This window comes from Vanessa tameamea, chromosome 4 (assembly GCF_037043105.1).
Source record: "Vanessa tameamea isolate UH-Manoa-2023 chromosome 4, ilVanTame1 primary haplotype, whole genome shotgun sequence".
Classification (NCBI taxonomy): Eukaryota; Metazoa; Arthropoda; class Insecta; order Lepidoptera; family Nymphalidae; genus Vanessa; species Vanessa tameamea.
The window spans coordinates 3,683,168-3,706,393 of record NC_087312.1 but is presented as its reverse complement, the minus strand read 5'-3'; the positions used below and the strand labels follow the sequence as shown (position 1 = coordinate 3,706,393).

At 33.3% G+C, this 23,226-nt stretch overlaps 1 protein-coding gene across 1 annotated transcript; it reads right to left on the bottom strand.

Annotated features, from left to right (window-relative positions):
- Positions 1–5,801: 5,801 nt before the first annotated feature.
- Positions 5,802–22,567, bottom strand: Wg (wingless). Its single transcript, XM_026631711.2, has 4 exons — positions 22,435–22,567; positions 15,771–16,033; positions 7,785–8,083; positions 5,802–6,922 (listed from the first exon to the last, which is right to left on the bottom strand). Exons 1-4 carry the CDS (start codon positions 22,521–22,523, stop codon positions 6,395–6,397), a joined length of 1,179 nt encoding a protein of 392 aa, XP_026487496.2. The 5' UTR covers positions 22,524–22,567; the 3' UTR covers positions 5,802–6,394.
- Between the last annotated feature and the right edge of the window lie 659 nt (positions 22,568–23,226).

Here is a 23,226-nt window from a genome sequence, read left to right as displayed (position 1 = left end):
GTGAAATTTAAGCATATCTTCATCATTAAGGTCGAAGCCTGATTCGATGCTGTGCTCTGTTTTTGTATTATTCTTTAAGGATCGCTTAAGACACGCAAAGCCCATTCTGAAGGAAATATATACATATTAAGCTATTTATGTTTTATTTAAAATAAGTAGGCGGATTGGCAAATGCACCGTCTGATGTAAAATGGTCACCACCGCTCATATAATCTGGCACTGAGAGAAAAATTAACCAGCAAAGAGGTTATGCCAAGTACAGCCACTGAGGACATATACTTCAAACCGGAACCCATGAATTCTAAGTATTGCTGTTTGCCGGTAGAATACGTGATGCGTTGGTGGTATCTTTCCGACCGGGCTTGCAAAGCCTTACCACCAAGTAACAAAAACTTCACAATTCAGAAATAATGGTATATTTATCTATCTATCTACCAGTTTAGTCATTAATTTTTGGTGTTTATTAATGTAACTTAGGCTCGCATAGATATATGAAAATTAAACTTTACATAAAAATATATATGTATGTAAGTATGTACTGTTTTGTACAGATATTTGTTTTCGACAATAGCTTCATTAAAAGCAAATTAATAAATATTTTACGCTATGTTTATGTATATCATTATGTTACAAGAAAACTTTTTTTTTAATATATTTCAAGCTGATCATCTTTTCAAGGAATTTTCCCCACTGATTAAGCGTTGAGCTAATGAAAGAAGTGGGTACGACCACACCCCAAGGATAGTCAGGCTCTGGGACGTTCACGTCGCTAGGCCGGCCGAATACCGTTTAACTATCTAGTCGTCTTAAATTATATCCCTTAAAAATTAATATTAAACATTCTAAATTCAAAATCACATCGTTAAAAATACAGTTACGAAAATACCATTAAATAATATGTACTAAATATATCTATAAACCTACTTAGTATGTGTTCACAGGCTTTTGGAGTTACAAATAACCACATTACGATAAATTGACATAACATCGTGCGACAAACCTCTAAGCGTTTCTGATACAATTTTCACTTAGTCTTACAACCTATAAATAATTCAATAAAATGTCGTACTAAAATTTAAATTTGCCTTGTTGAAAATTTAATCAAATAGTTGTTATTTTAAAAACAAATAGTTTTTATTGCAATATTTTCATTGGTCTGTATTGCGAGATGTACCTTCTTATTTATCTTATTAGCGTTTAAGGGAATTATCATACTAGTTGTCGCCTGCGGCGTCGCTCCCATTATTATATTTAGACATAAAAAGCCTATGTCCTTCCTTGGAATTCAAACTTGCTTCATAACAAATCTCATCAAATTCGGTTCAGTGGTTTAGCCTAAAAAGAGCAACAGACAGACAGAGCTACCTTTGTATTTATAATATTAGTACAGATATAGTGACATTCTTCAAATAAATTAATAAGTCATTAATAATAATGTTTAACTTCCAAAGAATTAGATTACTCACTACATACTATTTCAATAATTCCAAACTTGTCTTATAATAATAACATAATTTATTTAACTAATGTTTGATTCTATTAAACATTAGCCGTTAAAATCTGAACTAAGCATTAATTTAAAATTTGTTTCATGACTGGAACATGACATGACAATACATATTGTTCTTGATTCTTTACGTTACGTTATTTTATTATGATAAAAACTTTATTATTATTAAAAACCTATTTTCCGTAAAATCGTACTTCACTTTTGTAAAATTTCTGCAAAAATATTACTTTTTAATAAATATATACATTGCTTTTATGATTCTTTGTCTAATAGTAATCCACGCGAACTATCGATGTTTACAAATATCAAGTTCGTTTATATCGGTATGTATGTCCGTGTGAGTGTATATTTATATTAATTTATTTTCAAGAGAGTTAATTAAGACAACAACCTCCTTTTGAAAAGCAAAATACGTTTGCGTGAAAAATTATTTACGCTATTTCAGTTCCGAACATGCCATTCGTATCTCTTATGACATATTTCTCAGTTCATAAACATAAATTTTCCCCAGCGCGATACTCGTGGGAACGAGCCTGGGGCACTGTCGACCACCAACACCGATCGACTTTTCACTTTCGACATCTACGTCCAAGCTAAAATCAACTCTATTACATAAATATAAAATATAATTTACGACTAACAATCTATCCTTTGTTAGAAAATAAAGCCGTTTCAGAAAATTGCGCGCCATCCAAGTCCCTACGGTTGCGTTCACAATAAAACAAAATGGCGGAGATATGACAGTTCGCATCGCGTTTTGAAATACATTCGCATAAATATTGAAATGGTAACATCATCGTATATCGATTCCGACATCGATGGTTGTTATTAAGCAAACCCCTGTATCAGATCGCCAATAATCATTTGATTTGTTATCTTGCATTTAATGGTTACTAGAATAAACATGTTGTTACCTAAATATTTTATAACAATGGCTTAATAAATATTATGCTAATATATGTATCATAAATAGAATCATTGATTTTTAATTGTAATGTTTAATTTCAGAAGAATTAGGCTACCTAATACAAACTATTCCAATAATTACAAACTTGTCTTATAATAACAAATCAATTTGACATTGTCGTGAGAATAAATCAGCTGTTTAAATCTGAACTAAACATTAATTTAAAATTTGTTTCATGACTGAAACATGACATGATAATATGTTTATTGACTATTTTTATACATAACATAGATATTTTCTGCACAATCGATCCAACAAATTTAAGTAAATATTACATTGTACATGTTAGTTATTTCCATAGTTTAAGCGTAATATTTATATTGAGTTAATTCTGCATTTATTTTAATTTATATGTTTTCTTAATAAGGTTAGAAATCATTATGAGGATTTTAAATTTTGAGAATACTACCATAACTAGATGTGTTATTTTCCTGAACCACTCACAAGTCTTTAAGTCATATATCAGCGGCCAGGCCTTGTATATAGGTCAGGCCTTCTCCTGCATGGTTAATTGAAGGAGTTCATATTTATAATATTTTTTTTCCATACCGTCTACACAGTCAACAGTGCGCGACAACATAGCATCGTAAAATGAATGATTTAGTAAATATCAGCGGTTATGTATGTCGATGTTATTGTTATGTACACTTGTATTTTATGATGGACAAAATTTACTTAGTACAATACATCTACATATATTCAGGAAAAGGCGAAACAGTACCTTTTTGTCAAGTGTATCTTTATATATTTGCGAAGCTATTCGTGGGTAATTTCTGCCTGGATGCTCAAATCGATATTTTGAGACTTAGGAATACCTATAATCAAATCTATGCTAATATTATAAGGAAAGTAACTCTGTCTGTATACCTCTTTACACTAAAGCAGCTGAACCGATTTAGATTAAATTTGGTATGGAAATAGTTTGAGTCCCGGGCAAGGGTATAGGCTATTTTTAATTCATCCCTCGAGTCGGTGAAATGGGGGGCGACGGTTTATGTCCTACAGGTAATGTTTTACTAATTTCGCACGGGTTAAGCCGTAGGTTCAGCTAGTAATATATTATATATGTAAAGGAGCGAATACCAAATAGTTCTTTTTGTGCTCTGGTTGTCAGATATTTTTTTTTGTTTTTTGTTTTAGTGTTAAGAATAAAAAAAAACCGTATGGTGAGCACTAGTAATATCATAAAACTGTAATTAACGTTTTGGTATGAAACGTTTAATAAAATGTTTTTACGTGGTAATATTATGAAGTCAACATATCACCTGTCTTTGTGGCACCATTGTAGGTTACAATCGTGACATTCGCTATGTTGATAAAAATTACGGATGAGAATTGAAAGTGTTAGTCAATCCGTATCTTAAATGTCCGAGCGATAAAATAATAATGTCTCGCTTTTTAAAAATAAAATGTATATAAGATGAACGTAATCTTTATTTTATTAATATAGAAAAACAATCATTTGTTTGAAGCATTATTTAACTCCTTTACTCGTTCGTATTCACTTTAAATTTGGAGTTATCAGATATACTTCCAGTTCTGAAGACGCTCATCGATGTCAAATTGTCTAATTTAACTTTAATCAGCATTCTTATTGGTCGATGGTAACGGATGACAGTAAGCGGCCAATCAACGTTCAGCTCTTAGTCTACTGACAATTAATTTTAAAAATGTGGGTAACGTAATAAAAAACCATCGTTTGATCAATTTTGTATTTTCAGTAACAACTAATCAATATTTTAATCATAAATAGACACTAATGTATAACCAATATCATTATAATAATGCGTCAACCGCAAAACAGTGGTCACTGGACGAAATATTTTTCAAATAGGTAAATTCAATATACAATAATAGTATTTGAGATTCAGACACGTTCAGCTGATTTAAATCGTATTGTTATCTAATATTAACAATAAAATACTACATTCACATAAATAACTTAAAAAAATATCATAATAAAATAATATTTACATGTGCATTTTTTTACACTGGCAATTTGATTAGGGCAAGGACACATGTTAAAACTCGGGATTAACTGTCATCGATAAAAGATCGAATGGTACAGATTAAATTTCGATTTTGAAACGGATAAAATATTTTAAAAATCGATTTTATCACATTAGATTTGATGCTAACATTTAAAATGGTTCAATGATCCGATTGCGGATGGTACAACTACGTATTGTTTTAAAAAAAAACTTCAGTCTTTAAATTCATCGATAACAAACCGACAGGAGCTGGTTAAAATATGTTAGTACTAAATATGGAATACCGATTGGTATATAAATGCATATCACAGATTAAGTAATTAATCGTTATCGCCATTCATAATAAAAAATACATGCAACAACAATTTTTCAATATTAAGTCCATGAACAATTCTTATGACGACAACAAGAGCCTGTGATACTAGTAGTACTAATAATTAATTACCGTTAGTTTTAACATGATATTACTAAAACGAATATTTCATTTTACTTCAAAAATTAAACACGGCTCGAAGTAAAATGAAATAGTATTAAGTATAAATTTTAATAAATAGCTTAAAAGTATATTATGTATTAGCGCCGTATCTTATTATACATATATAGAAGCTCGGTGTATGACTAACACTAAAAATATCTATATTTTAAACTATGTTTATATCACATATGAAATATCATTCACGTTGATACAAGTAATTATAATTAATAAAGCTTCCATCTTATTAGCAAACTGTCGAACATCAGTCTAATACAAAATACATTTAAATATATATAATATCGAGTTTTTTAAACCGTCAGTTAAATGAGAGGTAACAATTTGTAAAGCTAATAACGTTAATATTTGATATCGAAGTATGAATATAAACAGCCGGAATCAACAGTTTGCGATATTTCCACTAATTAAAAATATATAAAAAGCAAAAACATTTTTTTGTACATGCTTAATAAATATTGGACAATTTAAAAGCACGAACGAGCGTTTAAAATGTATAACAAGTGTCAATCGGGCTTACGTGCAACATTATCTCGGAATATCGGACGCAGCACGCATACAATAATATACGTATAATACTGATTATTTAATTCATTTAATATTTAATTAAAATTCTCGAGAGAGTTTATCTCGTAATGTGGGACACCTTTACGATGGCGCTACTTATTCACTGATAAGGCTCAAATGCAACCTTTAAGAGCGAACACCCAAGAAGACGCTTTATGCAAATGTAGTTAAGCCACATATTCCATTAACCACTCAAATAATTAATATAAAATTATAATTACAAGATAATTTCGCTCTCAGCTCTTACAACAGTTAATGCGTAATATGAGAAATATGAGAAGCGTATGGCTTCATTAAAATAATATAATATTAATATTTAACTTTATAATGATATTATTGAAATACCATTAAAAGTAGTCTGATATTTCGGTCGCCCGGGTGAGTAGTCACAGCGATAAGCGCGTTATTTAATATTAATAATTCATACACTTGACCGCGTCAGGAAACCAACAAGTCCAATTTCGATAGAGAACGCGGGATGACAAGCTGACAGGAATAAAGCGTCGACAAACTGGTCTCATTAGTGTCCCAACGACAGCGTTCACAAAAAATAACACTACTAGATCACATGTTCGCACTTAATAGCCAAATAAATTAAATGAAGTAGCCGCTTAGTTTAATTTCACAGTGGATCAATTATAAGCGTTTTAGAAAACTAAACAGCGATAGAGAATATTTACATAAGTCAAAATGAATATCGGTTTCGAAGACTTCAATAGAGGGGAAACTAAAGCGATTATATACACGTCTGATATCTGCCTCCGAATAATTTTACTGTTTAAAATCCACACTCAAGTCCGAGTCACAAGTCCGACACTAAGTTCCTCTCGTCGACCACATACGTGCACGCATCATTAGTGTTAGCTTGTCTATAAACACGTGTGAACTACTTTTTCCGTGCGACACAGTTTACATTTTACTTCGCAGCACCAATGGAATGTGCAATTGCATCGTTCCACAACAAGCATTGTTTCGGTCCGGTAACCACGACCGCAACACATGAGGTCGCAGCCGTCGACGCCGATGCTCGTATCGTTGCAGGCACGCCCGTGCGTGCCGGGAATGCCCAGCCTCGGGTTCTTTTCACAAAAACCCGGTGATGATTCAAGGTAGACTAGGTCTTTTGCTCCCGGTGTTTTATGATCCGGATTGTGCGGTCGAAGCTGGAATCTGTACCGATCTCTTCTTGGAACTCTATGAGGCGCTGCGTCATTTCGCTGTACGGGCGCTTCGATTTCTGTATTAGGCATCATGACCCGCGACGCTCCATCGAAGCGATCTTTTAACGCGTCACCCACGGAGCGAAAACTGGGCAGCCTCATCCAACAAGTCTTAACAGTGCAGGACCCAGACATACCGTGACATTTGCATTCCTGGCGCATCTCCGTTTGCACGTGCTGTGGACAAATGAAATGATTAATAATATGTCAAGAAAACATCGAATCTCTTAATTTATTCAATCGTGTGAGGGGGTCTATAATGATGTCCAAATATCTTTAAATTCCTACGATAAGCGCCGATGCTGGTGATCGATGATCTCTACAGCACACTTCATCGATCGAATCTTACGATCGAGCAAATTGTTACAAATCGTGAGGAGGTGGGCCGGTCGTCACCGCGTGTGGACCGATCATAAATCATGCTCTGGATACATTCATCATTCTGAGAAGGTAGATAAATGACGCGAGGACGGAGACAGTAAATATTTTCCTATCCTCCAAGTGCATACGCTTCGTAGAAAATGGTCGACGTATTTTTTTATTATCATGTAGATGGAAGGGTGCATTGTACAGTCTAGTGTCTAAATATGTGTTAAACAATTGTTGGAATGTTGTGAATATTCATCAGACGGACACCCAGTGTGTTTGTCGTGACAGGAATTAAGCGCGTCGGTTAATGAAGTGTTTGGGTGGCTCGAGACGCCCGACGTCCCTTTTTGATGATTTTAGGAAGGTACGGACAGTGGGTATGCAAATGTGGGTGTGCGGTGGGAGGGAGATGTGCGAGCGCAACGAATGGATGCCAGTTGCGCAGTCCTCGTGCGATGGGCCGAGCCGCTTGACGCATAATTAATTTTAGACTTCAGCGACACGTCAAGTGGCTGACAATCGATCGTCACCCGTAATGGTAATGTAAACACGAAGCGATGACATGTCTGTCGACAGCCACTCGAATTGTTTTGTTTAATGGATGTTTATGAGCTACCTTAAGTGTCGATTGGACAGATCGCTGACGTATAACTGTTCCTTATCAACTTACCATTCTGCCGGCCTCGTTGTTGTGTAAGTTCATTTTTTCTCTGACAGTTTTGCCCCTTTCTCCTGTGTCGACGAATTCTCTGCTGAATCTGAATCCAAAACCGATGTTATCACTGCAGCCACCCCACTTCCAAACGCGTACGTTGGCGGCGGCAGCGGCGCGGGTTCGGTGCGGCGCTCGATCGACATGCGAGTAGTCGCAGGTGCAAGACTCGATCGAGCCCTCTGCGCACGCGCGGGATACCGCATGCGTTACACCGGCGCTCGTGATGGCATATATGAATGCTGTCTCGCGACAACCTGCGCCAAAAAAAATTTAAAAATATTAAAATCATTCCTAATTTAAAGACATATGAGGATGAGTATAAAAAGATGATGAACTAAAAATAAAATGATATTGCATCCGTAAATATTCGATCGATATTAACACGGATCCTATATTGAAAAATTTGGCATTTAATATGCCATTACAATTAGTGTTCTTTGTTTGGAAAGCCATATTTTATATTAAGACAGTTTTGCGGAGTATCATGATAATAGGCAGCTATAAACTTATAAAGGCAGGTATCGGACCTCGCTTCTGGCTTAATATTGTTGTTTTTGTAATAATAATACTCGGTTTATGGTATTTTAGCATAGGCATGTTTGATATTCACATAATTAATGCGTGCCAGCAACAGAGATGCCCATATTTTAATCAAATTTTATTATGGCTTAGGGCTAAGATGGGAAAAAACTTGAGGTTAGGTGTCTTCACAAAAAATATATGATTTCATTGGTGTTTATTAATAATTATAATAATTGTTTCGAAATAATATACCGTCTATTAGCTCGAGATATTCATAAGAGAAAATGATATTCGATATTTGAATTATTTGATGTTATTATTTCTAGTTTATAAAAAAAACTACCGTAACACACTTATTATTATAAATATTTGGTATTTATGCAGCGTCAAGTTAATATCAATTAGTGACTCGACATTAAAATTGATGAATATTGACTTAGTCATAACGTAATCCCGAATAATTATCGAATGAACTCAATGCACGATCACAAAAGGATCGATGCATACATTCATCTCCCAAACGAATACATAAATCGATTCTCTCATCCCGTATCGAATACTATAAATAATTAATGGCCCGGCATTAGAATCAAATACTCATAAAATACAATTAAAAGAGAGAGGGTATATCTCGTCGATTGAAAATAAAAGAAGTGCCTCTTACCTACCCGGGAGATTATAAATTTGATCATTACAAGTTGTAGTGGCGCGCGCAACGAATCTCAGTAATATCGATGTCCAAGTGATCTTAACGATAACTATCGATAAACACAGTCCCGCTTTAATTTTATTATTTTAATTAAAAAGTTTAAAATAAATTCGATAATAATTAAATTTATTTTTATTACCAGTTCCTATTTTAAATTTACATAAAGTTCGATGTCAGAAAATAATCTAATCTATGTGATATTTTTATTTACAGTATGGATACGCAAATTAATATTAATAAATTGACTATGATATGTATTCCTGAGTCATCGACTCTCGCCGTTTCAAGGTTATAATTAAATTCCACGGAGTTTAAAACCGAAAGTAGTTCGATGGCTGGCCATTTACCTTAATCATAATTAAAAAATGAACAGTTTTTTTTTCACGCAATAATTTGTCAGAGGCCGCAATTTATTTGCTATTTTTATTTATGGAAAAAGTTTTTTTTATAACAAAAACGTTGTATTAAAAACAAATTATAACATTAGAATGTCCAAATTGCTCTTAATATTGATTAAAACTTTATTCCGTAATCCGAACAGACTTCTTAGGTGGGCTCGCAAGTCACATTCAAGCAATATGTACTGATGGTTAAAACGTAGTATTAAAAATAACATGAAATTTATATTTATTATTATTTAAAATAATAATGTATGGAATGGTCCCAGAGTCCACGCCATCGTTATTAAGGACTCAATAAGCAAATGAAATCATTTTTTTATTATGTTGTCATCGTGCACCGATATAAATTACGGTCAGCGCATACCGCCGTGGCCGTCTCACTTTTTGTGTTTCGCTTTTCGATGTTACACAAAAGTATTTTATTCAGCAATTACTTGAGACGTTCGTCCCGGAATTTTAATGTCAATTTCGCCATCATTCAATGCTCGGGGGAAATTAATTCAACTGTTACGAATACAATCCGCTCTGAAGGATTCATCTTTTGTAATGACTTGGAACGATATTTCTCGTTACAAAAAATAGGTGTAGTTCAATTATATTTGATACATAAAAATTGTATGATTGTGAAGTTTCATCATATTGCTTTAAGGGTACAAAAGGGGAAGATAAATTGTGTTTTGTAATTAGTTTAATTAATTTCGTGGCATATTTTTCGTTAAATAGCTATCTAGTGATGCGATGTACCGTATGAGTGAGTCAGAGGTCTGGCCCCGGGGTGCCGCCGCCAGCCAGGTGGCACCTACCACGTGCTGAGGTTTCTACGCGTCTTCATAACGCATAGCTATCCGTGAGTGTCGAGTTGTCGACATCTGGCTTCAAACAGCTGTCCGCCCGCTGAGATTTTTATTTCGCTACTTTTACTTAATCTCCGCTATTACGTAACCGAACGCCATTATCTCATCAATTAAGAATATAAACGGCAACCCAAATATCATTTTTAATTGGTCCGATATGTTTATAAACTTCTGTACAAGTGATTCACGACCGAACCTAACTCGTTTGACGTGATCGTGTGGTGATTCTTTGTTCTGGTCTAATATGAGAAGAAATATTTATATATTTATAAATAATTCAATAATTTATTTTGTTGCCGTGCCCGGCCATCGATTTCCACGGATAACAAAGAGGATTGTCGCGATTTGCGAATAAATCGCGACGTAGAAAAATTATGACAGATGTAAAGATGTTCCATTCGTGGGGACGCATTAGTCACGGCATTAAATAAAATTTAAATTCCTTCTATGGACTTAATTAACTACCCAAACAACGTTAATCTGACACCGGCTACGCATAAGCCCCTAATACAAATAACGATTAGAATCACAGCCCCATAGATCGTCTGATATAAAGCGTTTATAATTACGGCGCGCTATTATTTTATTAAGGCAGTTCCACCGCATCAAACCGCAGTCAAATAAGAACAAACATGAGTAATGTGGATCTATAAAAGTAAATTATTATTATAACTGATAATAAAGTGCTGTCGGTGGATTATCTGTGTGGATAATAAATGGTCCCGAAGTCGGTTTACAACGCGAGCAGTCGAGCACCGAGCGATAATTTCATCCCGTCGGATTGGCAGTTAAGGCGAGGCGTTGAGAATTTATAAAAGTCAAAAACTCGTAAATCCTATGGACGATCGCTCGGTCGCTCCGTAAAATAAAACTTAATCACTGTTGACATTTGATGAACACCTGGCCTCACAGAGAAAACCATTAAATAATTCGAAATTAATGCACTAATTAAATATGTTCCCGTCCGCATTAAGTCATCAAACCGAGGTGTTTCCGAGAGATTAATTTGAAAGATTGACTTATGACGATTTGGCGCGTCGCGCCTCGTGTATCTTATTATTTATGGCAACTCGCATTATTCAAATTTGATGAGATGTAATTACTCAAAACAACCATAAATCACCTGTTTTATAATTCGGTGTTTTGCCGGTTAAGTCGAGGTTTAGACTGTTTAGGTCGGCGGTCTACCAAGTCGAAGTCGTTTTTAATTGTTTTACAAAACTTTACGACGATTTAATGGTAGATATAGTTAATCATTGATTTGTATCGTCTAATAAATATAAGTCGTTTAATATAATCGTAAGCACTTGACTCGATTTGTTAAGAAAAACAAAATGAGAATGTTTGAGGACAATAACTTCTGCTGTAAGGGCGAAGCGAGAAATGGCCATAAAAGTAATAATTCATTTTCGTTATGCCGTGTAAGGGTGATAATTTCACATTGAATCCTCAGCTCGAGACTTCGCTGCGACAATTCAAAATTACGTCGCTCATATATCACTCATTGTGAGTGGCACAAAGCGCTCGGGGCTACCACTCGCTACCATCCACCGTTTCAACTCCCATTCATACAAAGGACAAAGACATTTGTTTTCAAACTAAGAAAAAAAAACACTTAAATAATTTCTTTTGAGATTTATATTAACTGTGTACAATAAATAATAAAACTATCGTTCATTTAGAGTGTCTTGTATAAATGATATTCATATGAGATTTACGGCATATAAAATTCATTTGATCCTTTTTTAATGTCATGAACTGCTGTATAACTGGACCACAATTCAAACTTCACAAACACAAAATGATTATCTAATTGAGCATTAAATATTTCGTCGAGGGCATTTTATATCCGTTTTATTTTCGGTGTCGAACGTTTTATACTTTTTATACACCCACGACGATGGAATCTCGGGGGCTACATACGAAACCTTCAAAACAGGAAATATTTTGAGAAAGGTCGTTTTATTGGCCGAGTTACCTGCCATTAGACGCCGCGATAGGTGTAAACGTGGCTTCCGTGGAGCGTGTACGATCAGTCGCATGGTCATCGCCAAACCACGCCGCGGGAGGCCTCGCCGCGGGAACCCGGTCCATATATTTTTCTATTCTCGGGTCAACAATGAGCCGGTCTATAAGGATCGGACTATTGTCCCGTTGTCATCATTTGTGTTAATTCGATCCTTGAGGTTTACACCACAATGAAATGAAGATGTCGCGTCAAGTCGTCAATGGCGTGTCGACGTGTATATTAGTAATTATTCGTGTTCCATCCGGGGGGCCTTTGTATGTCGAAAGTGTAATTATGGCGAGCAAACCCTATTCAAAGATTTCGGTGTTCGATGAGTTGCAGCGATTCGAAATCATATTTACGATTTTTTTTCTTAATGAGTTCCGTTGTATAGGGCTCCCGCCGCGATCGCTTGTCCGTTTTTATGCGTTTCTCAAATGAACGTAATTGCAATGTATTAAAAAAGTTTATCGGCAGATATTTGCGGCCGGTCTGTAATATGTGCTCGCGCGATTCGCCCGCCCTGCCTGCCCTTAATAAAGTAATATGCTCTAAATGCACACGCATATAACATAAATTATGTATCGCCTTTTGCTCTTTTTACAGATGGAAATTATTACGACGGTGGTCCGCAGTGCTATATCTGACTTTTAATTTAGAAAAATGTTGAACAATCTTTGTGAATAGATTGTGTCGGAATTGAGTATCAATATTTATATTTGCTCTAGGCGTTTCGGTTACTGTCAGGGTATAATTATTTTATTGCTGGCCCCGTTGTGTTTGTGTGTGTAAAAAAAATGCTGAGTAATTGTCGGTCTGGTATTAATGAACTTTATCGCCTTAATTGGATCTGTCTCAGCAATTTACATTATTTTTCTTACATAAATAAGACAGAGCTAATCGCTCGACTCTTGAATAGTTCTCATTGATTTAGTGAATGGAGAGGTCCATTGAAGGTGCTGACTCGTCTATGCGCCGCTGGCTAGTGACGTGGAACACGTTTTTTTTTTTCGATAAAAAAATATGTTATGTAAACATATAAATTTAATTGCGATTTGTTACCAATTTACCTTTAATGAATATATTATAATGATGTCGATCTTATATGTTGGCGATTACGAAAATATATGTCGTAATACTTTTAATTTGGAGTGACCTTCTGTCGCCCTCGTCCTCCAATATATTGTTTGAAGATCGTAACAATACTAATGATTTCGCTTAATTCGGTGATGTTTGGCGTGTTTTGCATATTTGTATAACAACTTATTTTGTTTTAATCATTATTTCAAGCTGTCCGATATAAAAAATAAATTATGTCCTCATTATGTTTACTTTACAAAAATATATTTATTTCTTAAATATTTAAAAGCATCGTTTTAAAATGGCGCTTCGGCCGAGTTAAAGTGCAAGTTAATAGAGACATCATTTACAGAAAACGTTTGTGCGTTTCATTAACGTAAGAAGCAAGGGGTCAATAACCGTGGCACACGCACGTACAGTCGGACATATATATAACAATATCGTCGAATTCGAAATGAGATCGAATTAGACAGAGATATCGAGGCGAACGCTTTTAATTTTCAAGATAACCCCTCGAAGCTGCCTGACCCCCGAAGGAAAGCTTTTATTCCAATTCTATTTTGATCCAACAAAAATGTTACGTTCGATCTCAATCGCATTTGTTTTGGTTTGTTATAAAAAAGTCGAGATAGTTTTGATTTACAATGCGACTTCTTTTTTTGCTAATAGCGAATAATGTGAAGTACGGACCAGATGTTCGCAGTTTGCAGGCTCATAATAAGGCATATCGCGCACAAAGCATCGAAATCGGACACCGGAGATAGGGCAGCCCTGATTTTGAGAGCAAAAATAAATTGTACAGTCGCGATAGTGACGTGCAATCCATTCTAGGCCTTATATCCATAACAATATAGTCTATAAAATCGTGCGTATGCAATTTAAAAAAGAAAAGAACCTTGTTATAACATTTTAATTTTCGTAAGTGCACCTTTTATAAATTTAATCTCGCCTCTTTATTATAGCCTTACCCAATACGGCATGTTCGCCAGTTACAGGCCGATACTTTTTCTAGAAGTTATCGTTTACATGTTTACATTCAAATCATACTCGCTGATTTTTATCTTAACATCGATAAATATCTTCATTCACGTCAACTTTACGGAATCGATATTATTTTGAGCTGGTATTTTTAAAAATAGAACATTGTTTCCTTTTTATTTATTCAAATCTATCGGAGCGAAAATGTGAACTACACAGATAATAAAGATTACAATTTTAAAATCAAAATGTTCAATCGATATTGGGACTGTCGCCTTCCGTTAGAAACTAAATCGTTTATCGTGGGTATTTGAAATGGATTCGTAATAAGATGAATAAAAGGGCCATCGACAAACGGGATTGGGAACGTCACTCGGTCGCATGTAATTGATCCAGGATGCTTTATCTTGATGAGCCCTTTATAGGTGCCCCTGGCGCGCTACCCTCCCGGTGAATACTGATAACATCTCTTAAAAGGGTTGCCAAGTAAAGATATCACTTAATTTGTAGCCAGTCTTTGTAACTCGGATTAGGGGCTTGTAGTCTAAAAATCTTTTTGTATCCAACTTTTTTAAAATACGGATTCCATATTGAAATGAAAATTTCGATCTTGTTTTTTAAATATCGCTTAAACGTCTCAATGCCTCGTAATCTGTTTCCTTGGTATCCTCGATGGGTATTTAGAGATTATATTCTTAAGTTCTTTTTAATGTTTTGTTTTTTTTTGTTTGGGACAAAATTGAGACAAACGGATGACGCGTGTTCTCATATTCACTATTTAAGCTTCTTGTTTTTTTTTTTCAACTTTGCCAAAAGGATAATCGTGGCTCAGGCATTAACTTGTCAGTCTTTATCAAAATTTATTCTTAATTAAATCCATAATAAACAATTTATAAAACTAAATTTTTATGTTTATTGAGGCAATACGCTCTGCAGTAGGTAAAGGCAACACGCAATATTCTGAATACATTATTATCAAATTAAAATCATCTTATATGAATTCTTTTGACTACATCGTTAACTGCTATACTTTTGTTTTTTATGTCATTGCGAATAGTTCGTGTTATAAATACATTTTTTCTGACTTTATTTTATCGAGAACTAAATATATTTCATTACGTATAAATAAACCTTCTTCATACCGGAATAGAAGGCTTTTGCCCAGCAGTGGGACGTTTATGAGCTATTTATGTTAGGTATAAATATATAGACGTATTAATCTCTGTTAGATATTCCGTTCGTATTAAAGTCAAAGCTATTACTTGTTGTTCAAATATCCATACAATTAAAGTTCACATAGTGACATATAACGATGCTTGTAGAGTAAAGTTAAATCATTCAAAATATCGCTGCTAAAGTTTATTTAAAATATATAAAATCAAAACTAACCTCTGTCAACAATTTTTCCAAATAAGTTTTTCCCACGCAGAAAGTTCCTTGTGGAACAGTTCCACCTTCTGTATTTGAACTGATGTTGGCACTCCGCCACTGCCATGCTGGCACCCTTGGCCACGGCTGCCAGTACGCCAGGATTTTCCCGTGCTAAACGTCGCTGCTTCCTCCTCAAGGTTGCGTGAACTCCTGGATCCATGTATAGCACACCCGGTGATACTGGTGAAAGGTTGTTTGGTTCGCCAGCTTTTGCAATGCCCCTATAGAGAACAAATTGGTGGATTAATTTCGCAATTTAATATTTTGTGTCAAATATTTTTACTGATTGGGATAATCATTTTGGGGTAGCGTTTGTTTTCGCCATTGTTTAGATCCTCGACACATCGCGGTTAAAATACTAAAATACTTAGATTAAACAAAGAACCTCCATTAAATTTAAGCAAATGTAGGTGACAAGGGTATAAAAATAATAATAACGAAATACGATCCTCAAACATCGATCCAGATAAAAAGCACCTTCAATACCTACTTGTTAAAATTTACCTTTATCGCCATCGCGAAAGACAATGCCAAACATCAAGGAACGGACCCTGAGAACTTTGGAAAAAATAAAACAAACATCCCGAACACCACTTAAGGCAATGGGTGCAACTCGAAATGAAATGCTCATTTGGGACGGTAAAGACAACAAACAATTGACGACCGAACTGTCAATCTGCAGACGTTTAGATAAATATTTGCGTCGCGCATTAATCCTCGAGGGCTGAGTGAGTAAACACGAGACGAGAGCGATCGACATCCCGGCCTGTTGACACGGCCTCGGAACTGCTACGGCTCACCTATTGTGTGCATACCCAAAGCGACTCGCTCCGAAATCGACCAAAACCACGTACATTGCTCGCGAAGATGTCTCAAAATAAACTCTTTTGTTTAGTACGATGAGATGTATAACCTGTAATCGATTTAAAACTGTATGGTATGCAAGATAAGTTACATAATAAACAGCAGGGCCAACAAAAAGCGACGCTCTGAGAGCTGGAAATCGTATTACTTCTCTATTTACTTTTCTTTGTAGTCAAGTGTTACGTAAATATGAACGTGTTCGTCGGAAATTCTCATTTCCTTCGAAAATTCATGGAGACGCTGCGACGTTTGTTCGTGCTCTTAAAACTATGATGTGTTTTAGTTTACGTACTTTGAGGCTGACCGACATGGACGAAGTGTGATATCATATTATTTTTAAAAAAAACTAATGTTTTTTATTCACAAAACGATCGGTATCGATGTTTGATTCGAGTTCCACATTAATTTAAACGGAAACAAATATATTCAGTTAATGAAATGGTGAATATAAAACCTTTTTTTCTAATTTTAAATACAGGTCACATTTGAAACGTGTTAATTTAATTAGTGGAAACAATGCAAACAATAGCCATATTTGTGTCCGTTAAGTTACACTTGTCACGTTGGTAGGAAACCAAACATAAGACACGAGGACCAAAGGAAAAATAATGAATAGCTTTCACGAGCAAGCGCAATATTTGGACAGCGATAAAGACTGTGTGAATGTGTCAAAATGACAAATATTGTCTTTTCTCGAGACGTCTTGCTTTTCGAAGACGTTCAAACTAACGAAAGTAAGACACGGTTAATTATCAATCAACTTTACATGTGATACGGACTTCTTAGACTAGATGATATCTGGTTTTGCTTTTTCGAATCGGCACTTAACGAGATTAACTGAAATATTTTAACTAAATAAGAAGGATATAAGAAAATCTGTTTGTAAAATATCACAGCAATTCTCAAAGCTTCGATCAGAAACGTAGAATTTACAACAATTATTGTTCAACAAAAACGAATTAGATAAATCAAATTCTATGAAAATATTAATTTTCGTATACACTAATCATTTATTGATATTAAATTAAGTGCAATATTGGATTTAAATGATTAATGAAATATGTTTAAAATAATTAATGCTAATGACCGAATCAATCAAAGTATTTTTTCTGTTAGATTTAAGTGAATTTATTAATATATATGTGCGTGTAAAACTTGGTACCGATTATTACGAAATCGTTCTAAAAAAATGTTTGTCAACCAAACTGTGTGTTCGATTTTTAAACGTCGAAAAATCAGTTTATATGTCATTTTACTGAAATAATGCCACTTCGATCTAATTATACGTATATGTATACTTAACTCGTAGGTCAGTGTTTCGTGTCTTGTTAAAAGTGTTAAGCAGGAAGCGAAGCAAATGAGAAGGTACATTTGATGTACGTACTTAGTTATTTATTTATTTTTATGTTTAGAACTAATGTAACTGTTGGAGTAAGCTCGATTTACTTGCGACTTGCGTTATTGAACGTTCAATAAATTTTAATAGAAACTTTGGATGGATAATTATGTCATTTCATTTATTTTAATTTTATATTTTTTATTATAATGTCGTCTTCTCAAAGTTGATATGACAGTATTATAATTTAGATACTTTCTGGTTTTACAATCTATGTAATGATTCATTGGTTCATGCTATGTACGTTTTTCATAACACTTTCCTTCGAACTCGTAATAAATAATAAATTAAATACAATTTAAATATTCTTAGCATATGAAGTACACGCACTGAATCTCCTTTAGTATGTTTTCTGCATTTCCCAACGACTGTACTCGCATTTAGTAGGTATGTTTCCATCCTAAATATCTTCCCAGTAATTAAGTTTCTCCTTCATTTAACGACATTCGGAACCTTTCATGTTTAATTGAACCTCATAAACGATGTGGGTAATGCTTAATGATATTTTAATAGATATATAATAACTGTAATATATATATAATGTGTAATCATACTGATAAAATAAAATTATGTAAATTAATAATTGAATTATAATTATTTATTATTATTAACTTTTTGTTAGACTGATTATAATTATTCTTCTAAATTATATATGGAGTTTTGAATATTATTTTTTAAATGTATTTTTAAGCATTTCTTTTTCGTAGTGTGTTTCTGTTACTATGTGTCAATTGAATTTTGCAGCTTCGTTTATTTATTTAACTCAACTAATTGATGCAATATTTTTCATATTCAAATGCTGGTAACAATAAAAACTTGGAAGAAAAATTTAATATCTAAATACATTTTTTAATTGGATGATATATTTTAAAAAAACTTTGATACAGCTTCTAATTAAATAAAGTAAATAGTTTCCCCTTAAGCGTAGGTGGCCACGAGATTCGTACTCACCCAGCATACGAATAAGGCTTTTAATATTTAATTTGTTAGTTTCTTACGAGGCGTCAAAATATCGCTTATGTTTGACCAATAAAGAATGACCCTCAAACAAGAGTTCGAAATGTTAATGTTTTCTTTTAAGAAACTACGAAGAATAATTACATTTTGACGGGTTCTCGAATTTTGGGCTTTATTTGTAACGATATAAAGTTCCAACGGTTATGTGTGAGTTTCTAAAGATACTTACTCCGGGTTCCTACCGAAAATTCCTTATACGAAAAACCGAATAACTATTATTGACGCAATACCGCAGAACCTATGGACTTATGACCTAATTTTTAGATCAATGAGAATGTAATTGAAATGACAGAATATGGAAGTTCGAAATTTAAAAAAATCTTTTAACGTTTAACTGTTTTTGTTTTGCTCGTTTACTAAGATGTATTTAAGCTGGGTTCTCGCTAAGATGGTACTCGGTTATCAGTGATATCATGACGCCAGCACGCGATTTTCAACGTAATGCAATATACGAGACGTGTGATGAATAACAATTAGTTAAGGTGTGGTGGTTTTTATTTCTGTATATTTTATTTGTATCTTGTATTGCCGTGAAATAAGCGTTTTGTTCTTGTTACTGAGACTGACAAAGTTTGAATATAAACACTAAAATAGGTCCAAGAACAAATAAGTAATCGATTATATTGTGAGATCTACAATTTCATAGCGATATTAAATTAACAAATTCTTAATTAGAGCTAATTTTTTGGACAAAAAATTATCGTATTACGGCTTGCCTCATGGGTCTAGTGACTAAATAAGTCTATAGAACTTGGGGTTTTAGGTTAAAATTTTGGGTCTCAAGTGTGAGAATGGAATTATAATCAAGTCCGCCTAAATCCAGGGTACAGAGTGTGCAAAAGACCCGGGTGCTTCGCGTTGAAGGTGTCTCAACTGATGATCGGTGAAGCGCCTACGAATTTTTCTAAATCTTTTTTTTTACTAACTAATTATGTTTAATTATACAACGAGATTAAGAAAGTTGATTATAACGCCACGTATAAATAAACAGGCACATTCACCCTTTTTTAGTGAATATAGTAACACTTAATATATCCATGTGGGTGTTACTTATATAAACACCATATTCCGCTGTTAAATGTGTGCGAAAAGTGAAATCCTCAAGTTAGGAGATAAAATAGTTTCTAAACAACATATTAATCGTATTTAACAATTTACATTTATTTATTTTACCGACGCTGAATAAAAAGTTACACGCATAAAAATAATTTTAAGACTAAATTATTAAAGTTATATTTATGTACAAAAAAATAGTACGAAGAAGAGTATTATACTAATTAGTTGATTAAACAAACAAACGTACAATATTTATTTAATGAAATGCACACGCGCTGCTCCATCTCACTGATAGTGAGTGATAAGTCAACTTATACTACTTAAAAGTTTTAGAAGGGACAAAACTTAAACAAAATAAAATATTAAAACAAGTAAATAAAATTGATGTTGAAATAATTTTTAGAATAATTAATACGAAACTGTTTAATATCGATTGATGTACTTTAAAGACATATAGTTTATCTATACGTTGATCATAAATATATAGATATACCTAGTTAGAGAAAACATAGTGCTAATATGTAAACGCAACGTGTTCTTTCGGAGTATAATTTGATTCAATATAGAATCATAAATATAATAATAATACTTGTAATATATTTAATTCAAATATATGTTAGTAAGTCATATTAAGTGCTATGATGCTGTTCGGTACTGACTAGTTAATGTATACTAGTCAAAGTCCCTTCCTAATTCGTGATTAATCTTGTGAGTTATTAAAATTGCATTAAGTAAAGTAAAAATTATATTTTATTACAAATTAATTTATATCATTTCAGATATATAATATGGTTATTATAATTTGTTGTATTTAATATTTAATAAATTCAAAACTCTTAATACTCAATTAATCTTTATCGAGGAATAGACATACGCGGTCGCGTTGATTGATTGTGGATTACCGTCGGCCACCTACTGTTCTTATCTTAAATTAGGTATATTAGTATTAATATTTAAAATTCTTTATTATATTAATGTTGATATTGTTTTGTTTTAATTGTTTTTTTAAGACTTAAGTGTGATTTATTAAAATCCTTATTTTTGTTTAAACTGTCGTTTTTGTTGTATTTGGTTTTTGTGTAGTGAACGTTTATCGATAAAAAATAAAGGCTTGTTTAGTTATTGTAAGAAAAATTACATCGTCTTGAGACATGAAAATGATCCGTCGGTAATTTTTCAATAAAAAATAAACTACTTTTTTTATTATTTAAAATTTATTTAAGGATTAACATTGAAGTTATTTCATAATAAATTACAAATAGGTATCTGATAAAGATTTGAAACATATTAAATTTGCTTTACGTGCAACCTCAATTCTTCACGTTGAAAGATTTTATGTTATAATAAATATTTTAAAGTAGGTAATTAAAAATATATCTTCATATAAAATCCAGCAATAAACACGAAAATATATGAATCAAGTAAGGTTCGATTGTAAATTTAATAATCTGTATAATATATAATACGAGAAAAGGTTTTAATTTAAAATAAAAAATTAAATTAAATAGTGTAACTTTTATAAGATAATAAATTATTATTAGTTTCAAAACATATAAGTAGAATAAAAATCAATGTCTAATTCTAATAGACCGTGAACTCTATACGCCGGGGATTAGGGTTGTCGACTACCAGGAGCCGGGCGATAGTGAGTGCAAATAAAGTTTTGACGTCCGTCACGCACGTCAGCTTAGTTTTAGTGACACATCGTAACTACTTTTCTAATCTCATTTTTGTTTCGAATCGACGCTTACGTAAAAATTATCAACTAACTCAACACAAAATACTTAAAAAATTTGTTTGAAAAATAAAATAAATAATTTACTACAAAAATAATCTTTAAAACAAATTCGTTAATCCGTAATAATTTGCGTAAATCAGGACGTTTCGTGAAACATAATCCGACGTACCATTATTTATAGCGCAATAATTCAAATAATGATCGCAGGACGCAGTTTTAGGACGCATTAAGTTTAACTGCACCATTAGCAACATCGCGCGCGTGTGTTTACGCGTTTTTTAACGATTCGCTAATTATTATCTTCCCTCGTACAAATGAAGTTCCGACCGATCAACAATGTCAACGCGCGTATAACACACGACTTTATTATTGTTATTAATATTCAATTTTTTGTATGATTTAGTACATTTTACTTCGTAATCATAATAAGAAACCAATACATTTTTTTCTCTCGAACACGGATGACACTAATAAGTAAGTAGTAACTTAACTATCTTTAAGTTGGTAAATTATGTATGTTATGGTAATGTATGAGAGTGAAGTAAGCTTACCACCACAAGCTGCCTCGTCCTCTCCTTGGCTTGTTGGCAGCTTCGCACCTCAAACACATAAACAGCACAAACAAACACAGCCACTTCATTGCGATGGGCGGACCCGCACAATCGCATGAGCGCGATCGGTCACCGCACGATACACTCTGACGACGGCCGGTACGACCGCCGAGGCGGAGTCGCATGGGGGGAGGTTTTACCTGCGCTTGCCCGCCCGATTGCTCGTTCGTGTTTTTTTTAAAACATTATGCAATTAGATAATGGATTATCACGGATTGTGGTTTTGTTTTTGATTCATATGTCTAATTATGTTTCGGTGTCGTTTGTGATTTTACACGTTTTATCTGATACATAATTCCTATTTATGTTCGGTGAGACTTTCTCTTCAAAGAAAGTTAATTATTAATTTTTGTTTTTTTTTTTTTTATTTTAACGTTTTTCATATTAAAATAATGATTAATATATTGAGTTCAAAGTAAATTTAATTAAAAGAGTGAATTTTGTAATACATACTTTTTTTAACCGAATTACAACAAAATAGGTAAAATCACATAGTATTATATGCTATTCTGGTTTTAATAAAGTTTCAAAAGCGTTCTAAATTTAATTTATCTTCTCAAATATCAAATATTCTGAACAATATATAGAAGTCATTGAACAATATAAACAACACTACATAAAATCAGTATTCATTATTCATAAAAATGTTTTTATAACTTAAACATTAGCCTATATTTTACCAATATATGTACCTACAATCCTTTGTAACATATTATTGGGAAATGTTTACAT